The 18,117-nt window shown below is 49.7% G+C and overlaps 1 protein-coding gene across 1 annotated transcript; it reads right to left on the bottom strand.

Moving 5' to 3' along the window:
* Positions 1-13,844: 13,844 nt before the first annotated feature.
* LOC105499142 (actin alpha 1, skeletal muscle) lies at positions 13,845-16,695 on the bottom strand. The gene is made up of 7 exons (XM_011771613.2): positions 16,587-16,695; positions 15,576-15,716; positions 15,145-15,469; positions 14,867-15,028; positions 14,591-14,782; positions 14,318-14,499; positions 13,845-14,239 (listed from the first exon to the last, which is right to left on the bottom strand). The coding sequence occupies exons 2-7, from the start codon at positions 15,702-15,704 to the stop codon at positions 14,096-14,098; spliced, it is 1,134 nt and encodes a 377-aa protein (XP_011769915.1). The 5' UTR covers positions 15,705-15,716; positions 16,587-16,695; the 3' UTR covers positions 13,845-14,095.
* Between the last annotated feature and the right edge of the window lie 1,422 nt (positions 16,696-18,117).

The following is an 18,117-nucleotide window of genomic DNA, read 5'->3' as shown; positions in this document are numbered from 1 at the left end:
TTCCTTCCGTTTCCTCCCCTTTCCCTCTCTCTTCTCCTGTCCCTCTCCTACATCTCTCCTTCCTCCCTCTCCCCTCCCCCCTTCCCTTTCCAGCACCAGAGCACAGGCCTTCGAACAGACCCTGGGTCCAGCCAGGCTATTTGAGCAGGTTTCTCATTTATTATTTACATTCCCTTGAGGCAGTGAGTCAAATGGGAGGGAATGCTGAAATAGCACAGACTCTCATTCTCCTGTGGGCTTTTTGAGTTTTCTGCAGAGAATATTCTAATGACCCTCCCTGCCAGCCCCAAGGCTCCAACAGACTGAGAGGAAGTAAAAAGCCTGGGACCCAGGTCATCCCGCAATCTCAGGCCCAGCCTGCCCTCCTCTCCCCACTAGGCACGCTATTTCCAGGGCTCCCATCCTGACTGGTTCCCCACACCAGTCAAAGCTCCCAAAGGAAGCTGCCCTCGGCGAGCATCCAAATGTGTGAATCAGAGACCTGAGAGCTGTCATTCAGTTCTCCCTCCTACACCCACCGAGGCCCGGTTCTGTGTGTATGTGTGTGTATGTGTGTGTACGTGCGTGTGTGTGTCTCTCTCCCTCTCTCTCCTTAAAACAGTTCAATGGATTTCCATTGCTCTTCAAATAAAAATTATATGTACATTCAGCAGTGGAGGGTCTGCATGGGTTGGGTTGCCACCTGTGCCTCCTCCACAACCCCACGCCACCCCTACCCTCTCTCACAGCTACACGGACCTCCCTTCAGGACCTTGCTAGAGCCGTTAAACCTGCCTTTCAGAGCTGCACTTGCTCTGAAAGCCCTCCCTGACCTGAGGCTCGGTCAATGCTGTCTCATGCCACACCCCTCCTTTGTAGCATGTGTGAAATGTGCACAGAGGTCCAAGTTGCTATTACTTGTTTGTTTGTCTGAGACGGAGTCTCGCTGTATTGCCCAGGCTGGAGGGCAGTGGCACAATCTCGGCTCACTGCAACCTCAGCCTCCTGGGTTAGACGGATTCTCCCACCTCAGCCTCCCGAGTAATTGGGATTACAGGCACCCACCACCACACCTGGCTAATTTTTGTGTTTTTAAGAGAGATGGACCGGGCGCTGTCGCTTATGCCTGTAATCCTTTCTCTTTGGGAGGCCAAGGCGGGCGGATCACAAGGTCAGGAGTTCAAGACTGTCAGGCCTCTGAGCCTAAGCTAAGCCATCATATCCCTTGTGACCTGTGCATATACATCCAGATGGCCTGAAGCAACTGAAGATCCACAAAAAAAGTGAAAATAGCCTTAACTGATGACATTCCACCATTGTACTTTGTTTCTGCCGCCACCCTAACTGATCAATGTACTTTGTAATCTCCCCCACCCTTAAAAAGGTTCTTTGTAATTCTCCCCACCCTTGAGAATGTACTTTGTGAGATCTACCCCCTGCCCGCAAAACATGCGCCTTAACTCCACCGCTTATCCCAAAACCTGTAAGTACTAATGATAATCCATCACCCTTTGCTGACTCTTTTCAGACTCAGCCCACCTGCACCCAGGTGAAATAAACAGCCTTGTTGCTCACACAAAGCCTGTTTGGTGGTCTCTTCACATGGACATATGAGACAGAGACCAACCTGGCCAACATAGTGAAACCCCATCTCTACTAAAACTATAAACATTAGCCGGGCGTGGTGGCTCATGCCTGTAATCCCAGCTGCTCAGGAGGCTGAGGCGGGAGAATCGCTTGAACCTGGGAGGCGGAGGTTGCAGTGAGCCGAGATTGCGCCACTGCACTCCAGTCTGGATGACAGAGTGAGACTTTGTCTCAAAAAAGAGGAGAGAGAGAGAGAGAGAGAGAGAGATGGATGGGGTTTTACCACGTTGGCCAGGCTGGTCTTGAACTCCTGACCTCAGGTGATCCACCTGCCTTGGCCTCCAAAAATGCTGGGATTACAGGCCTGAGCCACTGCGCTCAGCCCATGTTGCTGTTTGATCAATATCCACCTCTCAGGTAGACTGCCGGCTCCCTGAGGGCCCAGGCACTGATTTGTAGGTGCTAAGCAAGTGTCGGTTGAATAAATCGGTGAATTAATGGAGGATTGGAGTGGGTGTCAATAAGAAGGGCAATAGCAAGGGAGGGGGTTCTGTATCCGTTTGGAAAATAAGCTGAAGCATAATTTCTCAGGCTGAGGAGCAGCACAGCTCCCTCCCATGTAGTCCCATAACCAGGAAAGTACATGGAGGAAAAAGGACACAGACACTTCCCTGGCTGGGGGCCACGGTGCCTGTGCTCTCCTGTAGCCTGGAACAATTTGCTTTGCCTCATGGTGCCCAGGGCTGCCCCTTGGAAAAACTACAGCCACCTAGTGCAGGGCTGGGTCTAGGTATGTGGAGTGAGGCGCATCCTCTGTGCTGGTGGTACAAGTGCACGTGCGGATTCGGGGGCCTCTCATCTCATCCTCATCCCGGCCTGAACCAGTGTTTGCTTTGCCCATGTCGGGAAGAGATCCCATGATAATTTCAGAGATGCTGAGTTTCCTGGTTTTCAAATTCCTGGTCTCCAGTTCCAGCGTGGTGTGGGAAAACACATGCAGCTCCCCCATCCCCCAACCCGGGGAGAATGACCCTGGTAGGTTCTGCCCCAGGGCACCTGGAGATCTGAGCATGCGTCTTCCTGGGGCCTCGCTGTACCTGCATGGACTTGCTTCCACCTGCCTGCCTTGCACTGAGCCCTAGAGGCTGAAACTAACATTAGTGGAAAATCCAGATTCTAGAAACAGATGACATGCGCCCTGACATGTGCCCAGGGATGACAGGCATCCTTTTGAAGCATTTACTTGAGAAGAAGTTCAAGTAGGGCTAAGTTATTCCATATAACTATATTCCATATTGTGCCTCTCTGTGCCTGCAATGGTAGAGATACTCCATAAGTATGTGTTGATGAATGGACAAAACGAAAGAGAGGGAGGAAAGTGGGGGAGAATCTTGAGCTCTGTAGCATTGGAAGGAGAAAGAGTACAGTGGAGCCTTTTTCGAAGCTTTCAAGGAACGTGCCATTGGAAAAATGTGACTCTCCCACTTCTAGCTTGCTCCCTCATCCGGCAGAAATCTGCTCCTCCCTCTCCCATGGCAGAATGGTATTGGAGGGGGAAACCCAATGGGCTAGGCAGAGCTAGGACTAGAACTCAGTCTCCTGAACTCCAAGTGTTCTCTTTCCACGGATGTCTGCTGAGTACATCCAGAATTGCTCTGGTGCACAGGGCAGGTCAATGAAAGCAGCAACTTGAGCTCCTTCCAGCAGGTGCCGCCTTGCATCACCTATGATCCTGTGTGTCATACACGTGTATGACTGTGTATGATCCACTGATCCCCTGCCCAGCCCAAGCCCCTAAGCTCCTCCATCTGTCGCAGAAGCCTGGCCTCTGGTCATCAGCAGGATTGTGAATGGATCCGCCCAAACTTGTCTCTGCTACTGGAAAGAGAATTCTGGGCTGCTGGACTAGTAGAGCCTTTCTTTTCTGTTTAATTATTCATTTGTGCCTTTTGATTTAATATTTTTAATGTTAACATAACACGTATTTGTTGAAAATATGACATTGGTGGAAACATTGAGGTACAAAAAGGTCAGGAAAAAAATCCCCCACTCTTCCACCCACGGAAGCTGTCATGGTGATTTATCACTTTGACCTACTTTCTTCGTCCCTTTCACCCTTCGTTCTTTTATTTATTTATTTATTTTTTATGTTCATGGTTCAACTGATCCCTGTTGCCACATGGCACATTAGCTTTGGGCTGCAAGGACTCCAGGCATCTCGGCCTCCCAGCTGGTGGCCTGTCATCCTGGGAAAATTTTCAGATTCAGTGCATTTTTAGGCCCGGGAAAAAGGCAACAGCTTTAAAATAAGGCATCAGAATTTGGGGCACACTTTCCAAAGCCTACATGTGAGATTTGAGATGTTTTTCAGGAGTGGCTAAAGACAAAGTAGGGTACGTTGAGGTCTATTTTTAGGGATATGGTGGGTTAAATTCTTGGGACTAACACTTCTATTGAAACCAACTAAAAATGCTTGTTACAACTTTTTTTTTTTTCTTGAGACAGGGTCTTATTCTGCTGCCCAGGCTGGAGTGAAGTGGCACAATCTCAGCTCACTGCAGCCTCCACCTCCTACGCTCAAATGACTCTCCCTCCTTAGCTTCCTGAGTAGCTGGGACTTCAGGTGCATGCCACTACCCCCGCTAATTAAAAAAAAAAAAAAAATTTCTTTTCAGGGGGTGGGGGGCAAGGTGAGGGAGAGCATTAGGACAAATAGCTAATGCATGCGGTGCTTAAAACCTAGATGACGGGTTGATAGGTGCAGCAAACCATCATGGCACATGTATGCCTATATAACAAACCTGCATGTTCTGCACGTGTATCCCAGAATTTACAGTAAAAAATAAAAAATTATATATATATATATATATATATATATATATATATATATATATATATATATATATTTGTAGAGACAAGATCTCACTATGTTGCCCAGGCTGATCTTGAACTCCTGGGCTCATGATCCTCCTGCCTCAGCCTCCCAAAGTCAAAGTGCTGGGATTATAGGCATAAGCCACCATGCCTGGCCTAAGATATTTTTTTAATCTTCTTATAAACACTGAAGAATTGATGAATGGTAAAGAATTACTAAGCCAGAGTGGGGCATTACGGCATGTGCCTGTAGTGGCAGCTACTCAGGAGGCTGAGGCAGGAGGATCGTTTGAGCCCAGGAGTTCAAGATCAGCCTGGGCAACATAATGAGACCCTGTCTCTAAAAAATAATAAATAAATAAATATTTTTTAAAAATTCAGACCAAAAAAAGAATTAGCCAAAATTTAAGAAAAGCTATAAGTGCAAGGATCCTAGAAATAGCTGTTGTTCAGAGAGTGTTTGCTTATTCCAACTACCTCGCACTGGGGTTTAACAGCTTTGCAAAGCCTGTGATCTCCTTACAGGAAACTAAGACCCTGAAAGTCTACACCATTGGGTAAGCTTATAGGAGTGAACTATAAGCTAACCCTACCTTAGAGCTACACTCAGGGAATTTGCAACTTGTCTTGGCAGTGAGCACATGCTCATGGTATGGGATGCTGATGGTCGTGGTATGGGATGGAATGCAAACTTCTAGGAAATGGTAAATACAAACTCAGTTCTCATGTGTAGTTGCAGGACAGATTGATAATTCATATCACCTGGGGGACCAAGAGTCCTAAAGCTTTGAATTTACTTTAATATGGTCTTGGATTAGAAGCGTTTTTCTGGGAGAAGCAAACTCAAACCCTCTCTGGGGAGAGTCACCTTTATTCTAAGTGTCCCACAAGTAATTCTTCAAGGACAATGAACGTGGCACATTTAAGTGCACATGGAAATAAGGAAGCATGAGTAAGAACTAAAGCAGAAATGACAGAAACAAACACAATGATTTCAGCCACTGGGATTATCATATCTGTATTATTATTATTATTATTATTATTATTGTTATTATTATTTTTAGATTGAATCTCACTCTGTTGCCCAGGGTAAAGTGCAGTGGTGTGATCTCAGCTCACAGCAACCTCTGCCTCCCGGGTTCAAGTGATTCTCTTGCCTCAGCCCCCTGAGTAGCTGGGATTATGGGCACGTGCCACCACACCCGGCTAATTTTTGTATTGTAGTAGAGATGGGGTTTCACCATATTGAGCAGGCTGGTCTTGAACTCCTGACCTCAGGTGATCCACCTGCCTTGGCCTCCCAAAGTGCTGGGATTACAGGCATGAGCCACTGTGCCTGGCCTCATATCTGTATTATTAAGAAACTATGCTTGCTCTGTTAAAGAAGTAAAAGATAAAGTAATAAATTTTTTCAGGGAACAGAAAACTATAAGAATGTGACCCAGTTGATTTGGAAAATAACAAAACAATTTATAAAACAAAAAAATTTAATACTAGAAATTTAAAACCCAATGATATTGGTTAACAGGCTATTAAGCAAGTTAAAGGAAGAGTTAGTGAACTGGAAGATCAGCTGGAGGAAATTACCTACAATGCCATTCAGCCAAACCCCCCAATAAAAATACAGAAGAGAAGTTGTAAAGTTGTAAAATGTAAGCAGCCTGGGAAACATAGTAAGACTTTGTCTCTACATTTTTTTTTTTTTTTTTTTAGCTGGGTGTGGTGGCGCATAACGGTAGTCCCAGCTACTTGGAAGGCTGAAGTGGGAGGATAATTTGTGCCAAGTTTGAGGCTGCAGTGAGCTGTGATCATGCTACTGCACTCCAGTCTCAAAAAAAATTATAGAGCAAGACCCTGCCTCAAAAAAAAAAAATTATAAAAAATAAAAATTAAATAAAATGTAAAGAATATCAGAAAGTTCTGACATCCTAGTTTTTGCTTACAAAAAAATTTGCTTCTATTAAAAGGCATGTAAAGTAAAATGCACATCTTAAGAGTATAGTCCTGAATTTAACCTGTATATCCCAATCCTTTATCAAGATACAGAACATTTTCATCACCACCAAAGGTTTCATAATGCCGGTTCTTAATTTCCTTCTCTACTTTCCAGAGGCAACCACAGTTCTAATTTTTTTTTCCTAGTTTTGCCTATTCTCAAATTTCATATACATGGAATATTACAGTATATACTTCTCTGTGTAAATTTTCTTTTACTCAGCATATTCTAGGGATCCATCATGTTGTTTTGTGTATCCATGGTTTGTTCCTTTTTTTTTTTTTTTTTTTTGAGACGGAGTCTCGCTCTGCCGCCCAGGCTGGAGTGCAGTGGCCAGATCTCAGCTCACTGCAAGCTCCGCCTCCCGGGTTTACGCCATTCTCCTGCCTCAGCCTCCCGAGCAGCTGGGACTACAGGCGCCCGCCACCTCGCCTGTCTAGTTTTCTGTATTTTTTAGTAGAGACGGGGTTTCACCGTGTCAGCCAGGATGGTCTCGATCTCCTGACCTTGTGATCCGCCCGTCTCGGCCTCCCAAAGTGCTGGGATTACAGGCTTGAGCCACTGCGCACGGCTGGTTTGTTCCTTTTTATTGCTGTGTAGTATTCATTATAAGCCTACACACAGTTTGTTTCTTCTTTTTCTTGTTGATGGATACCCAAGCTGTTACCAGTTTCTACTTTTATGAATAAAGCTGCTATTAGCATTCTTGCTCAAGTCTCTGTTTGAACATATGTTTTCATGCTTCATGGGTAAATTTGTAGGGGTGAAATTCTCAGGTATTAGAATAGTTGTATATTTAGTTTTATAGGAAACTGCCAAATGCCTTTCCAAACTTGTTGTACCATTTTATATTACCACTTAACAGAGTATGAGAATTTCAGTTACTCCACATGCTTGCCAATATTTGGTGTTACCAGTCTTTTTAATTTTAGCCATAATCATGGATGTATAGGAATGTCTGATATATCTTTTATTTTGAATCTTTCTGATGACATCAAGGGAATGGGCACTGTTCAAAAGGGAATGTCAGCCAGGAGCAGTGGCTCATGCCTGTAATCCCAGCACTTTGGGAGGCTGAGGTGGGTGGATCACTTGAGGTCAGGAGTTTGAGACCAGCCTGGCCAACATGGCAAAACCCCGTCTCTACTAAAAATACAAAAATTAGCTGGGCGTGGTGGCAGGAACTTGTAATCCCAGCTACTCAGGAGGCTGAGGCATGAGAATCACTTGAACCCAGGAGACGGAGGATGCAGTGAGCCGAGATCATGCCACTGTACTCCAGCCTATATGACAGAGTGAGAGAGACTCTGCCTCAAAAAAAGGGGTGGGGGGAATGTCCCACAAATACAACGTTACCCAGCATGCTGTTGACATTGTTACAAACAAACAAGTTAAGGACAAGATTCTTGCGGAGATAATAAATGTGGTTATTGAGAATATTAGGCACACAAGATAAATTCCTAAAACACATTGAAAAAAAAAAAAAAGATCATGGCTGGGTGCGGTGGCTCACGCCTGTAATCCCAGCACTTTGGGAGGCCGAGGTGGGTGGGTCACGAGGTCAGAAGATAGAGACCATCCTGTTTAACACGGTGAAAACCCGTCTCTACTAAAAATACAAAACATTAGCCGGGCATGGTTGCAGGCACATGTAGCCCCAGCTACTCGGGAGGTTGAGGCAGTAGAATGGTCTGAACCTGGGAGGCGGAGCTTGCAGTGAGCTGAGATGGCATCGCTGCACTCCAGCCTGGGCGACAGAGCGAGACTTCGTTTCAGAAAAAAAAAGAAAGACAGAAAAAAGAAAAAAAAATCAGTAAAAGAAAGAAGCCAAAGAGAAAGTTACCTAGGTTCAACTGAAACACCAGCCTACCTCATCTGGAACAGCACACTTCATGAGAACCGAAGAAGCCTGAGCTGCTGGAACCTATTCTCTATGAAATTGTGGCATAATAGGTGTAAAAAAATTAAGATTTCTGATTAAAGAAGAAGAGGAGGAGGAGGGAAGGAGGAGGAAGAGGAGGAGTAGGCAGGGAGGATGAGAAGAGGAGGAGGAGGAAGAAAAGAAAAGAAGGAGGAGGAAGAAGAAGAAAAGAGAAGGAGGAGGAAGAGGAGGGAAGGAGAGGAGGAGGAGGAGGGCGAGGAGGAAGGCGGCAGCCAGGTGAACACACAGAGATACATTGAAACACATGGGGAAGAAGACCATGTGGAGATGAAAGTAGAGGTTGGAGTGATGCATCTACAAGCCAAGGAATGCCAAGAATTGCTGGCAACAACCAGAAGCTGGGAGAGGATGGAAAGTTTCTCCCTCAGAGCCTTCAGACGGAACCTATCCTGCCAGCACTGGGATTCTAGGCTCCTGGCCCCCAGAACTGTGAGAATACACTCCTGTTGTTTGAAGCCACCCATTTTGTGGTACTTTGTTACAGCACCCAAAACAGAACACAGGCACCACGTAGGAAACTGGAGAAAATGGGGTGGTAAAAGGCAACCCTGATTCTATTCACACCCATGAGAACCACCAATATCATCTTTGCACCCTTCAAAATTTCCCTTTCCCTCACTCACCATCCCCAGAAATGGTTCGATATCCGAATAAGCCATTAAGAAACTGACAAGGAAGGCAGGGCCAGTCAAGGGCTTGGGGCTCCTTCACCCAGTGATAGGCCCTCCAGCTTCCTATGTGATATGAATGGCCTTGGGGGAGCCACCCATGTTCCCTTCTCCCACGAGCTACCCTGCAGTTGCTTCTGCCACCTCACACCCCTTTTGGAAGTTGCAGCTCATGGCCTGCCTGAACAGGGCTCTGGCTGGGAGTGACAAGGATGCAGGTGGACATGGGACCCCCGTGTTCCCACCATGCCACCTGTCTAAACAACAGAGCAGGCTTCCTCAGCTTCTTTTTGAGAGCCACATTGAAGCTCAAAAGTTCATGGTAGCTCCTCAAAAGCCCTGGGACATAGCAACAGTGGTAAAACGAATGCTTTCCAGAGGACACAGCAGGACAGAAAGGAAATGGAAATGACAGAAAGGGAGACAAAGAGCAGAGGCAGGCAGGCAGGCTGACCCCATGGGCAGAGCTCATTTCCCTCCAGTCCTTCTGGCTGAGGCGCTGCTGGATGAGGCCATGCCACTTTCTGTGTCCCTGGAGCCAGGGAGAGAAGCAGGCCTTCTTGAGCACAATAAGGGATGTGTTTCCTCCACAAGAACCAGGATCTGGAACTCAGCCCATCTTGTGAGAAAGCAATACTGTGCCGTGGAGCAGCCTCACAGCCACAGCTAACTAAACAGAGTGAGAAACAGCACAGAACCCACAGAATCCACACAGTTCACAGTCAGGGTGTGCCCCCACCTCCTCTCCACCAGTAGCCCCCAGTGTGCTCTGTGCCAAAAAGAGACTCAAGAAGAGCCTAGTGCCATGGCCCATGCCTATAATCCCAGCTACTAGACCAGCTGGGAAACATAGTGAAACCCTGTCTTAACAAAGGGACAAGCACAGTGGCTCACACCTGCAATCTCAGTGCTTTGGAAGGCTGAGGCAGGAGGATCGCTTGAGCCCAGGAGATCAAGGCTGCAGTGAGTTATGACTGGACCACTGCACTCTAGCTTGAGTGAGAGAGTGAGACCCTGTCTCTAAAATATAAAAAATAAAAATGAATTCTAACAGGAAGAGCCAAGGCATGAGAGGCTAGTCGTGGTAAGGATCATGGCAGCAGACTCCTAAGGATGGGACATATCTTGGCCTTCTCTGTACCCCTTGCACATAGAGACTGGGCAATATGTCCAGGCATGGTGGCTCACGCCTGCAATCCCAACACTTTGGGAGGCCAAGGTAGGAGGATCAGTTGAGCCCAGGAGTTCAGATTGGCCTCGGCAACATAGCAAGACCCCATCTCTACAAAAATAAAATAAAATAAAAATTAGCCGGTGTGGTGGTACATGCTTGTAGTCCTAGCTACTTGGGAGGCTGAGGCAGGAGCATCATTTGATCCCAGGAGTTCAAGGCTGCAGTGAGCTATGATCACATAACTGTACTCCTACCTGGGCAACAGAGCTAGACTCTGTCTGCAGAAAAATAAAACAAAAAACCAAGAAGCTGAGCAATACAATAGTTCACTAACCCTTTGTACATTCGGCCACATCTGAGGTGAATGTGATAGGCCTTGGGACAGATGCAGCAGGAAGGACCTTGATACCCCCAAATTCTAATCTTCAAAGGTTTAAATGAGAGAGCCCAGGGTGCGCCCCAGTCCTGAGACCTTTCAGTCTTTTTTCTCAATCCTAGTCCCACGCTTTAATCCTGACACCTTTCCTCTTTCCATTTTCTTCTTTCCCCTATCTTTCTCCTCCTGTGCACTAGTAATATAGATTTAGTGGGGAAAATGTTAATGGCAACTTAATGAGCTTTTATGAGAAGGAAATAAGTCCAGTTAGATCCTTGATGAGTCCTTTTGCCACGTCTAAGAAAACACGATAAGCAATAGGTGGGGGGAATCTCTGTGGCCTTCACTTCTATCATAGCTCTAAATGGCTTCTCTGAGAGGGCTTTTCAGTGGGAAGTCTGCTGTGGTATAATCCCCTCTGCAGGGCCCAGTACAGTGTTGCCACACAGGGTCTTGGTTCTTGTTACCACAAACACCGTGTAGCTGCAGAAAATAGTTATTTTTGTCCTCATATAGTATAAATATTTGTATATGTTCTGGATTGTTTTTAAAGATTCATTCCTGACCACACCATACCACAGAAAAAAATCCTCTTTCGGGCCTAATACTGGTAACACAATTTACAAAATATCTATAGCCACAACCCAATATGAGAGCAGAAAAGATATGGAATACTAATAAAATGCAAGATGCTTGTTTCCTTTTGGAGAAGTGTTGGAAGAGAAATGGCATTTTGGCCAGGCATGGTGGCTCTTGCCTGTAATCCCAGCACTTTGGGAGGCCAAGGCGGGCAGATCTCTTGAGGTCAGGAGTTCGAGACCCGCCTGGCCAACATGGTGAAACCCTGTCTCTACTAAAAATACAAAAATTAGCCAGGCGTGGTGCGCACCTGTAATCCCAGCTACTCGGGAGGCTGAGGCAGGAGAATTGTTTGAGCCCAGGCGGCGGAAGTTGCAGTGAGCTGAGATCGAGCCACTGCACTCCAGTCTGGGCGACAAAGTGAGACTCCATCTCAAAATAAATAAATAATAAATGACATTTTTTAGATTTTGTGCATTTCCAGTGAAAACATGTAATTTATAATTTTTGCACTTACTTTGGTAAAACAGTAATGTCAGTAATGGGTTTTAAAAATTGGTGCTTGACAAAATACTATCACAGTATATTGAAAACTTCTGTCAGTTCTAAACTATTATGAGTCATTTACAGATTATGATCATAGGAGAAATAGGCCTTATATATCTTACTTAAATCCCAGTTGATTTAGGTTTCTAGTTCAAACATCATTAGCATGACAGTCAGCTAACACGTGTAATAGTGATATTTTACCAGGCTGATGGCTGCATGAATTTATTTATTTATTTATTTATGAAACAGGGTCTCACTGCCCCCAGGCTGGAGTTCAGTGGCATAATCTTGGCTCACTGCAACCTCTGCCTCTTGGGGTTCAAGTGATTCTCCCACCTCAGCATCCCCAGTAGCTGGGACTACAGGTGCACACCACCATGCCCAGCTAATTTTTGTATTTTTAGTAGAGACAGGGTTTCACCATGTTGGCCAGGCTGGTCTCGAACTCCTGGCCTCAAGTGATCCTCCTACCTCAGCCTCCCAAAGTGCTGAGATTACAGGTGTGAGCCACTGCACCTGGCCACGAATGAAATATTTAAGCTATGTGTTTATAGGTTGTGTTTGCTCAGATATGCCTTTCCATATTCAATATTACTAATATGCTGGTGTATCATTATATCAGATATGTCTATAGTGGTTAATATTATCAGCAAAAGCAGTATCTCTCTGAAAGACTAGTATTTAGCCCATTTTTAACCTTCATCCACCCTGAGTGGGACAATACAAGGTTTTCAATGAACATGGTATTATATAATTGTTTTATTAAAATCTTAAATTTTAGGATTATTGTCAATTCTCTTGATATCTGGATTTGACAGTACCACACCCTTGGAGGCCTCAAAGATTTCTGAAGTTTTTCAATAAGCCAGAAAATGAGGGATTAAACATATGACTATGTGGCATATAACATAGCTATTTTGTCAATTGCAGCTATAAACTTATTTACAAACGAGTTTATTACTTTGAGTCTGAATTCGTTGTATTTAGGGGCCACTGCTCTTGAGAACATTGACTAGGAAACTTTAAGTTCATTTTAAGGAATAGGTATTGCACTCTCCCACAGAAATTCAAACTGTTGATAAATTTGGTGCCTTTAAAACTTTTTTCGGAGGGGGAGGGTGTACCTCCTTCCCTTGCTTACCTCTCCATCTTCCAGTGCCAGCCTCAGCTTCCCACCCTGCGACGCTTCTTTGCTGCCCTTCTTTCTGGAGCTCTCACTTGGCCCTTCCTTGCTTCCTTCCCAGGCCCTGCAGGAGGGGGTGCTTCTTTCTACCAGCAGCACCTGGTGTGAAGGAAAGGCCTTCCAATTGGAGACAGACAGTGACGGTCTTCACTTGCAAATTAAAACTCATTTATTAAGCCTGGACATAGTGGCACAGAACTGTAATCTTAGAACCTTGGGGGGCTGAGGCAGAAGCATTGGTTGTGGCCAGGAGTTCGAGACCAGCCTGGGCAGCATAACAAGATCCTGAGACCCTGTCTCTACAATAAATATAAAAAATTAGCTGGACGCGGTGGCACATACGAAAATATTAGCAACTGGGGAGGCTAAGGTGGGAGGACCCCTTGAGCTCAGTTAGAGGATACAGTTGGGCTCTGAGTGCACCACTGCTCTCCGCCCTGGGCGACAGGGGCAAGACCCTGTCTCTGTTAAAAACAAAAACAAAAACAAAAACAAAATGACTTGTTAAATACAGAACACAGCCCCCTCTCAGATCTGGAGATTCAGTAAGGGAACACCGTAGGCGGAGCTGAGATGCCCTCTGAGAAACAGCTCTCCGGCCCCAGCACCATGGTCAGCGCCCGCTGCCAGAGGGGGGCCCAGGGCCACCAGCCGAGGCCGCCGCCGCAGGGCTGCAACTCTTGGGAGCGCTGCGCAGAGGAAGAAAGCTGCCTCACCACGCCCCAGAGGGTCAGGTCAGGCCACCAACAGCTGCCAGTGATCTGGGATGGATCTGATCCACTGGGGAAACCGGCAGGGGAGCATGGGAAGTTGTAACTTTTGTCTTCCAGGGAGCCCATTCATTTGGGGTATTGTGAAAAGTGATTAAGGAGGATGTGGGGGGATGGGGATCCCTCTTCTGGCTCCACTCCCACCCCAAGCAAATAAACACGACCACTTTACGCAGCTTAACAGAATGACTTTAATGCTTCTTCAAGTTTTCCATTTCCTTCCACAGGGCTTTGTTTCGAAAAATAACAAAATGAGGTAATAAGTTAATGTATGTACACGTTATAAACACTGTGTCAGTTTACGATGGCAACAAAGGAAGTTGTTACAAAGAAAGTGAATGCGGGGTGGCTGGTCAGTCGCCAGCCGATTGAGCAAATTCGTCGTCCTGAGAAGTCTCGCGCTGGAGGTGGAGTGTGTCTAGAAGCATTTGCGGTGGACGATGGAAGGGCCGGCCTCGTCGTACTCCTGCTTGGTGATCCACATCTGCTGGAAGGTGGACAGCGAGGCCAGGATGGAGCCGCCGATCCACACCGAGTACTTGCGCTCTGGCGGGGCGATGATCTGCAAGACAGAGCGTGAGGTGGGGAGACCTCACCCGAGAGCCCACCCCGCCGACAGCCCGCGCAGGCCGCCGCCCACCTTGATCTTCATGGTGCTGGGGGCCAGCGCGGTGATCTCTTTCTGCATGCGGTCAGCGATCCCGGGGTACATCGTGGTGCCCCCCGACATGACATTGTTCGCATACAGGTCCTTCCTGATGTCGATGTCGCACTTCATGATGCTGTTGTAGGTGGTCTCGTGAATGCCCGCCGACTCCATACCTGGGGACCGCGGAGGGGAGCGTGAGAGGGAGCTCCGGGCGCCGGGGGCCGGCGGGGCCTGGGGTAGGGGGCGCGGGCGCGCGGGGCTCACCGATGAAGGAGGGCTGGAAGAGCGTCTCCGGGCAGCGGAAGCGCTCGTTGCCGATGGTGATGACCTGCCCGTCTGGCAGCTCGTAGCTCTTTTCCAGAGAGGAGGAGGAAGCGGCCGTGGCCATCTCGTTCTCGAAGTCCAGGGCCACGTAGCACAGCTTTTCCTTGATGTCGCGCACGATCTCGCGCTCAGCTGCGTAGGGTAGAAGCAGGAGAGGAGCCCTCATTCAGGGCCCGCCGCCGGCCCTCCCTCCCGGGGTGTCGGGGCTCCGCGCACCTGTGGTCACGAAGGAGTAGCCGCGCTCAGTGAGGATCTTCATCAGGTAGTCGGTGAGATCGCGGCCCGCCAGGTCCAAGCGCATGATGGCGTGCGGCAGCGCGTAGCCCTCATAGATGGGCACGTTGTGGGTGACGCCGTCGCCGGAGTCCAGCACGATGCCTGTGCGCGCGGGAGAGAGTGAGTCGCTGGGGGCGAGGCCAAGGCTGGGCGCTCAGCGCTAGGGGCGGGGGCGGGGGCGGGGGCGGGAGAGGGGCCTGGGCGCAGCGGGCACTCACCGGTGGTCCTGCCGGAGGCGTAGAGGGACAGCACGGCCTGAATAGCCACGTACATGGCGGGCACGTTGAAGGTCTCAAACATGATCTGGGTCATCTTCTCGCGGTTGGCCTTGGGATTGAGGGGGGCCTCGGTGAGCAGGGTGGGGTGCTCCTCGGGAGCCACGCGGAGCTCGTTGTAGAAGGTGTGGTGCCAGATCTTCTCCATGTCGTCCCAGTTGGTGATGATGCCATGCTCGATAGGGTACTTCAGGGTCAGGATACCTCTCTTGCTCTGAGCCTCGTCGCCCACGTAGGAATCTTTCTGACCCATACCGACCATGACGCCCTGCGGATCCGAGACACCACGCACCCATTAACGCCGCTCCGGGTGGCACCAGACTGGGTTACGCGGGGACCCCGACCCGGCTCCTTCCGCGGAGCGGCAGCCTGACCTGGTGTCGGGGGCGGCCCACGATGGACGGGAACACGGCCCTAGGGGCGTCATCCCCGGCGAAGCCGGCTTTCACCAGGCCGGAGCCATTGTCGCACACGAGGGCGGTGGTCTCGTCTTCGTCGCACATTGTGTCTAGTTTCTGCAAGGACAGGGAGACCGCGAAGAGGCGCGGTGCATCAGCGCAGAGGTCTCAGCAGCAGCGGGGGAGGCCTGGCCGGCTCAGACGTCCTCCCTCCCCAGGAACCTAGGGATATCCCCTGCCAGAACCACTCAAATTCTGCCAGGGCGGCGACCAGGGGTTCTCTTCTTGAGCTTTGCCCCTGGCTAAGGGCTGCCCTGCACCAGGAAAAGGGGCACAGGGTCGTGAGACCACACTGAGAAGTCCTCTGTCCACACAGCCAGGGGAACATGTCCCCCAAGACCTGTCTGCCCTCCCTGCCTGACACCTGCTCCAGGAGCTGGACGCTAGTGCCCATGCTCTCTGCACCTCCCTGACCACATCTGTCACCTAGGAAGATAAGGCCTGGGCACTGCCTGCTCGCTAGGCCAGCGTGAGGATGGAAGGAGATGCCCATGGGAAAGGCGTTGGCACCCCATCCAGGGAAGAGTGACCTGTTAGGAACCCTATGACATTTCAAACTCAGAAAGGGCCTTTTTCCTGTTGGAAACGGAGCATGGGTGGTCCTGGCTGCTCGCTCATTAGCTCTAGCGCTAGTTCGGAAGGGAACTGCCTTGGCGACAACTAAAGCAAAACCGTTTATCTCCCTAGGCACATCCTACATGCCGCATAAAGCAGCCCAGAGGGGCTAGAGAAAAATCTGGAGACGTCTAATTTCCAGAGTCTGTCTTGTCTCCTTTTTAAAGCGCATGTAGCTCCGGAGACGAGGCACAGCGCTCGGGGCGCAGGCTTGGGGCTGACCAGGTGAACCGACTGGGTTCTGCCCCGGAGTCCTTCAGGTTCCCCTCGGTATTCCCCTGTCCCCCTGTCCCCTCCCAACTCCCGCCCTACCTGGGCGGGTAGCTACAACTGCTACTCTCGGCTCGGGCCCTGGTCGCCGCGGGAGGGAAGCGAGGCTTCACTTGGCGCTGTCCGCTGCGGTGGCCGCTTGTCCCTCTGCTCAGGTTTTATATAGCCCGCGGGCACTCCCTCCGCGCCACCCCGCAGGAATGTCGCTGCCCTTCTCCTGCCATATTTGGGTGTTGGGCACTAGAGCCCCCTCCCTCGGCCGGTTCGCGGCCTGGGCCCCCGCCCGGGTCCCCTGCGTTGACCAAAGAAGGAGCGGGTTGGCCCGGTCCCAGGTAACGCGGGCCGGGCCGTATATGGAGTGTCTCCCTAGCGGGTTTGCCCCTCCTGACCCGACCCAGTTGCCCGCTGGAGGGGATGGGGTGGGGCGAGGGTCACCGCGTGCGCCGGTGGGTGCATGTGTGCGCCTGCGCTCCGGGAACCACACCTGTTCCAAAGGCCTCCCCACCCATGCCCACTCTGAGCGCCCTGGGAGCTCGGGAAGGTGCCTGACTGCTAACTTCCAGTATTTCAACTCCTCTTCAGGTTCTTTGCTCAGATTCCCAAACTCCCACTTGCGACTACCGGGAGGAGGGAGACGTGTGGAGTGGTGGGCTTGGGCGGATTGGAGAAGCCGTCACTCCTGAGCCTCAGGCAGGGAAGGAAGGCGAACTCCCTCCCCCTTACGCCCCTGGAACTCCATTTCTCTCTTCCCACCCCTGAGCTCCCTGAATCCAAAAAGCTGAGCGCGAGACTCCGTCTCAAAAAAAAAAAAAAAGCTGAGCCACGTCGACCCCTTCCCCCACCGCACAGAGGGCCACTGGCGGCTGGAGGGCGCGCAGCTGTCGCAGGACAGACAACTGGCGGGGGGGTAGGCGAGGGCGGAGCGCCGGGGAAGAGGCGCGGGGGCTCCCGGGGATAGGCCCGTCAGACGCAAAGCCTGGGCACACGGAGCTGTCCGCCTCAGGGACGCGCAGAGTACTTGGGTCTCCTAAAGGGAGAAGGGGTGAGGGTTCCCCTCCTCTAGGACGCACTGGCCCCAGGTTTTGGTGGGCTGAGGCCCTCCCCCAACCTCTTCGGTGGCACTATGTGTGTCCCTCTCCTGGGGCTGAAAGACGAGGGTCATAACCCGGGACTGGCTAGACCTGGAATGGAGGTGGAGATGGGTGAGGGGCTCTTCCTAGATGAGGCTTTGCTGGTCCTTCCTGCCAATAAAGGGCGGGGGGGGAGAGGGGGGCAAGTAGGCAGCACTCTAGGATGGGTGGCAGTTTTTCCTTCTGCAAAGGCTGAACAAACTCATCTTTATATTTAGAGGATGATGCCTGCCAAGGCCGGGCTGCCTCCCAGTCCACCTTAGAGTCATCACCTACCAGAGCCTGCTGCAGGTTCTATTTATATCACTGATATATGGGGCTATGCCTTTCAGATTTTCTAGAAGGATTTGGAGCTACTTATGGTAAAGTACAGTGGGGGTCAGCAGAGGTTACCCAGCTGGTGCCTGTCTCTCTCTCTCTCTCTTTTCCCCAAGACAAGGACA

Source organism: Macaca nemestrina, chromosome 1, assembly GCF_043159975.1.
Source record: "Macaca nemestrina isolate mMacNem1 chromosome 1, mMacNem.hap1, whole genome shotgun sequence".
NCBI lineage: Eukaryota > Metazoa > Chordata > Mammalia > Primates > Cercopithecidae > Macaca > Macaca nemestrina.
This window is presented reverse-complemented; position numbering and strand designations above follow the sequence as displayed.

What these genes read in the sequence shown, in the direction of transcription:
- LOC105499142 (XM_011771613.2), bottom strand. Translation starts at nt 15,704, where the DNA reads ATGTGCGACGAAGACGAGACCACCGCCCTCGTGTGCGACAATGGCTCC. An exon ending in TGGGCCGCCCCCGACACCAG is followed by an intron (nt 15,470 to 15,575) that starts GTCAGGCTGCCG and finishes TCGGATCCGCAG; the next exon opens with GGCGTCATGGTCGGTATGGG. An exon ending in CTTCCAGCCCTCCTTCATCG is followed by an intron (nt 14,500 to 14,590) that starts GTGAGCCCCGCG and finishes CGCGGTCCCCAG; the next exon opens with GTATGGAGTCGGCGGGCATT.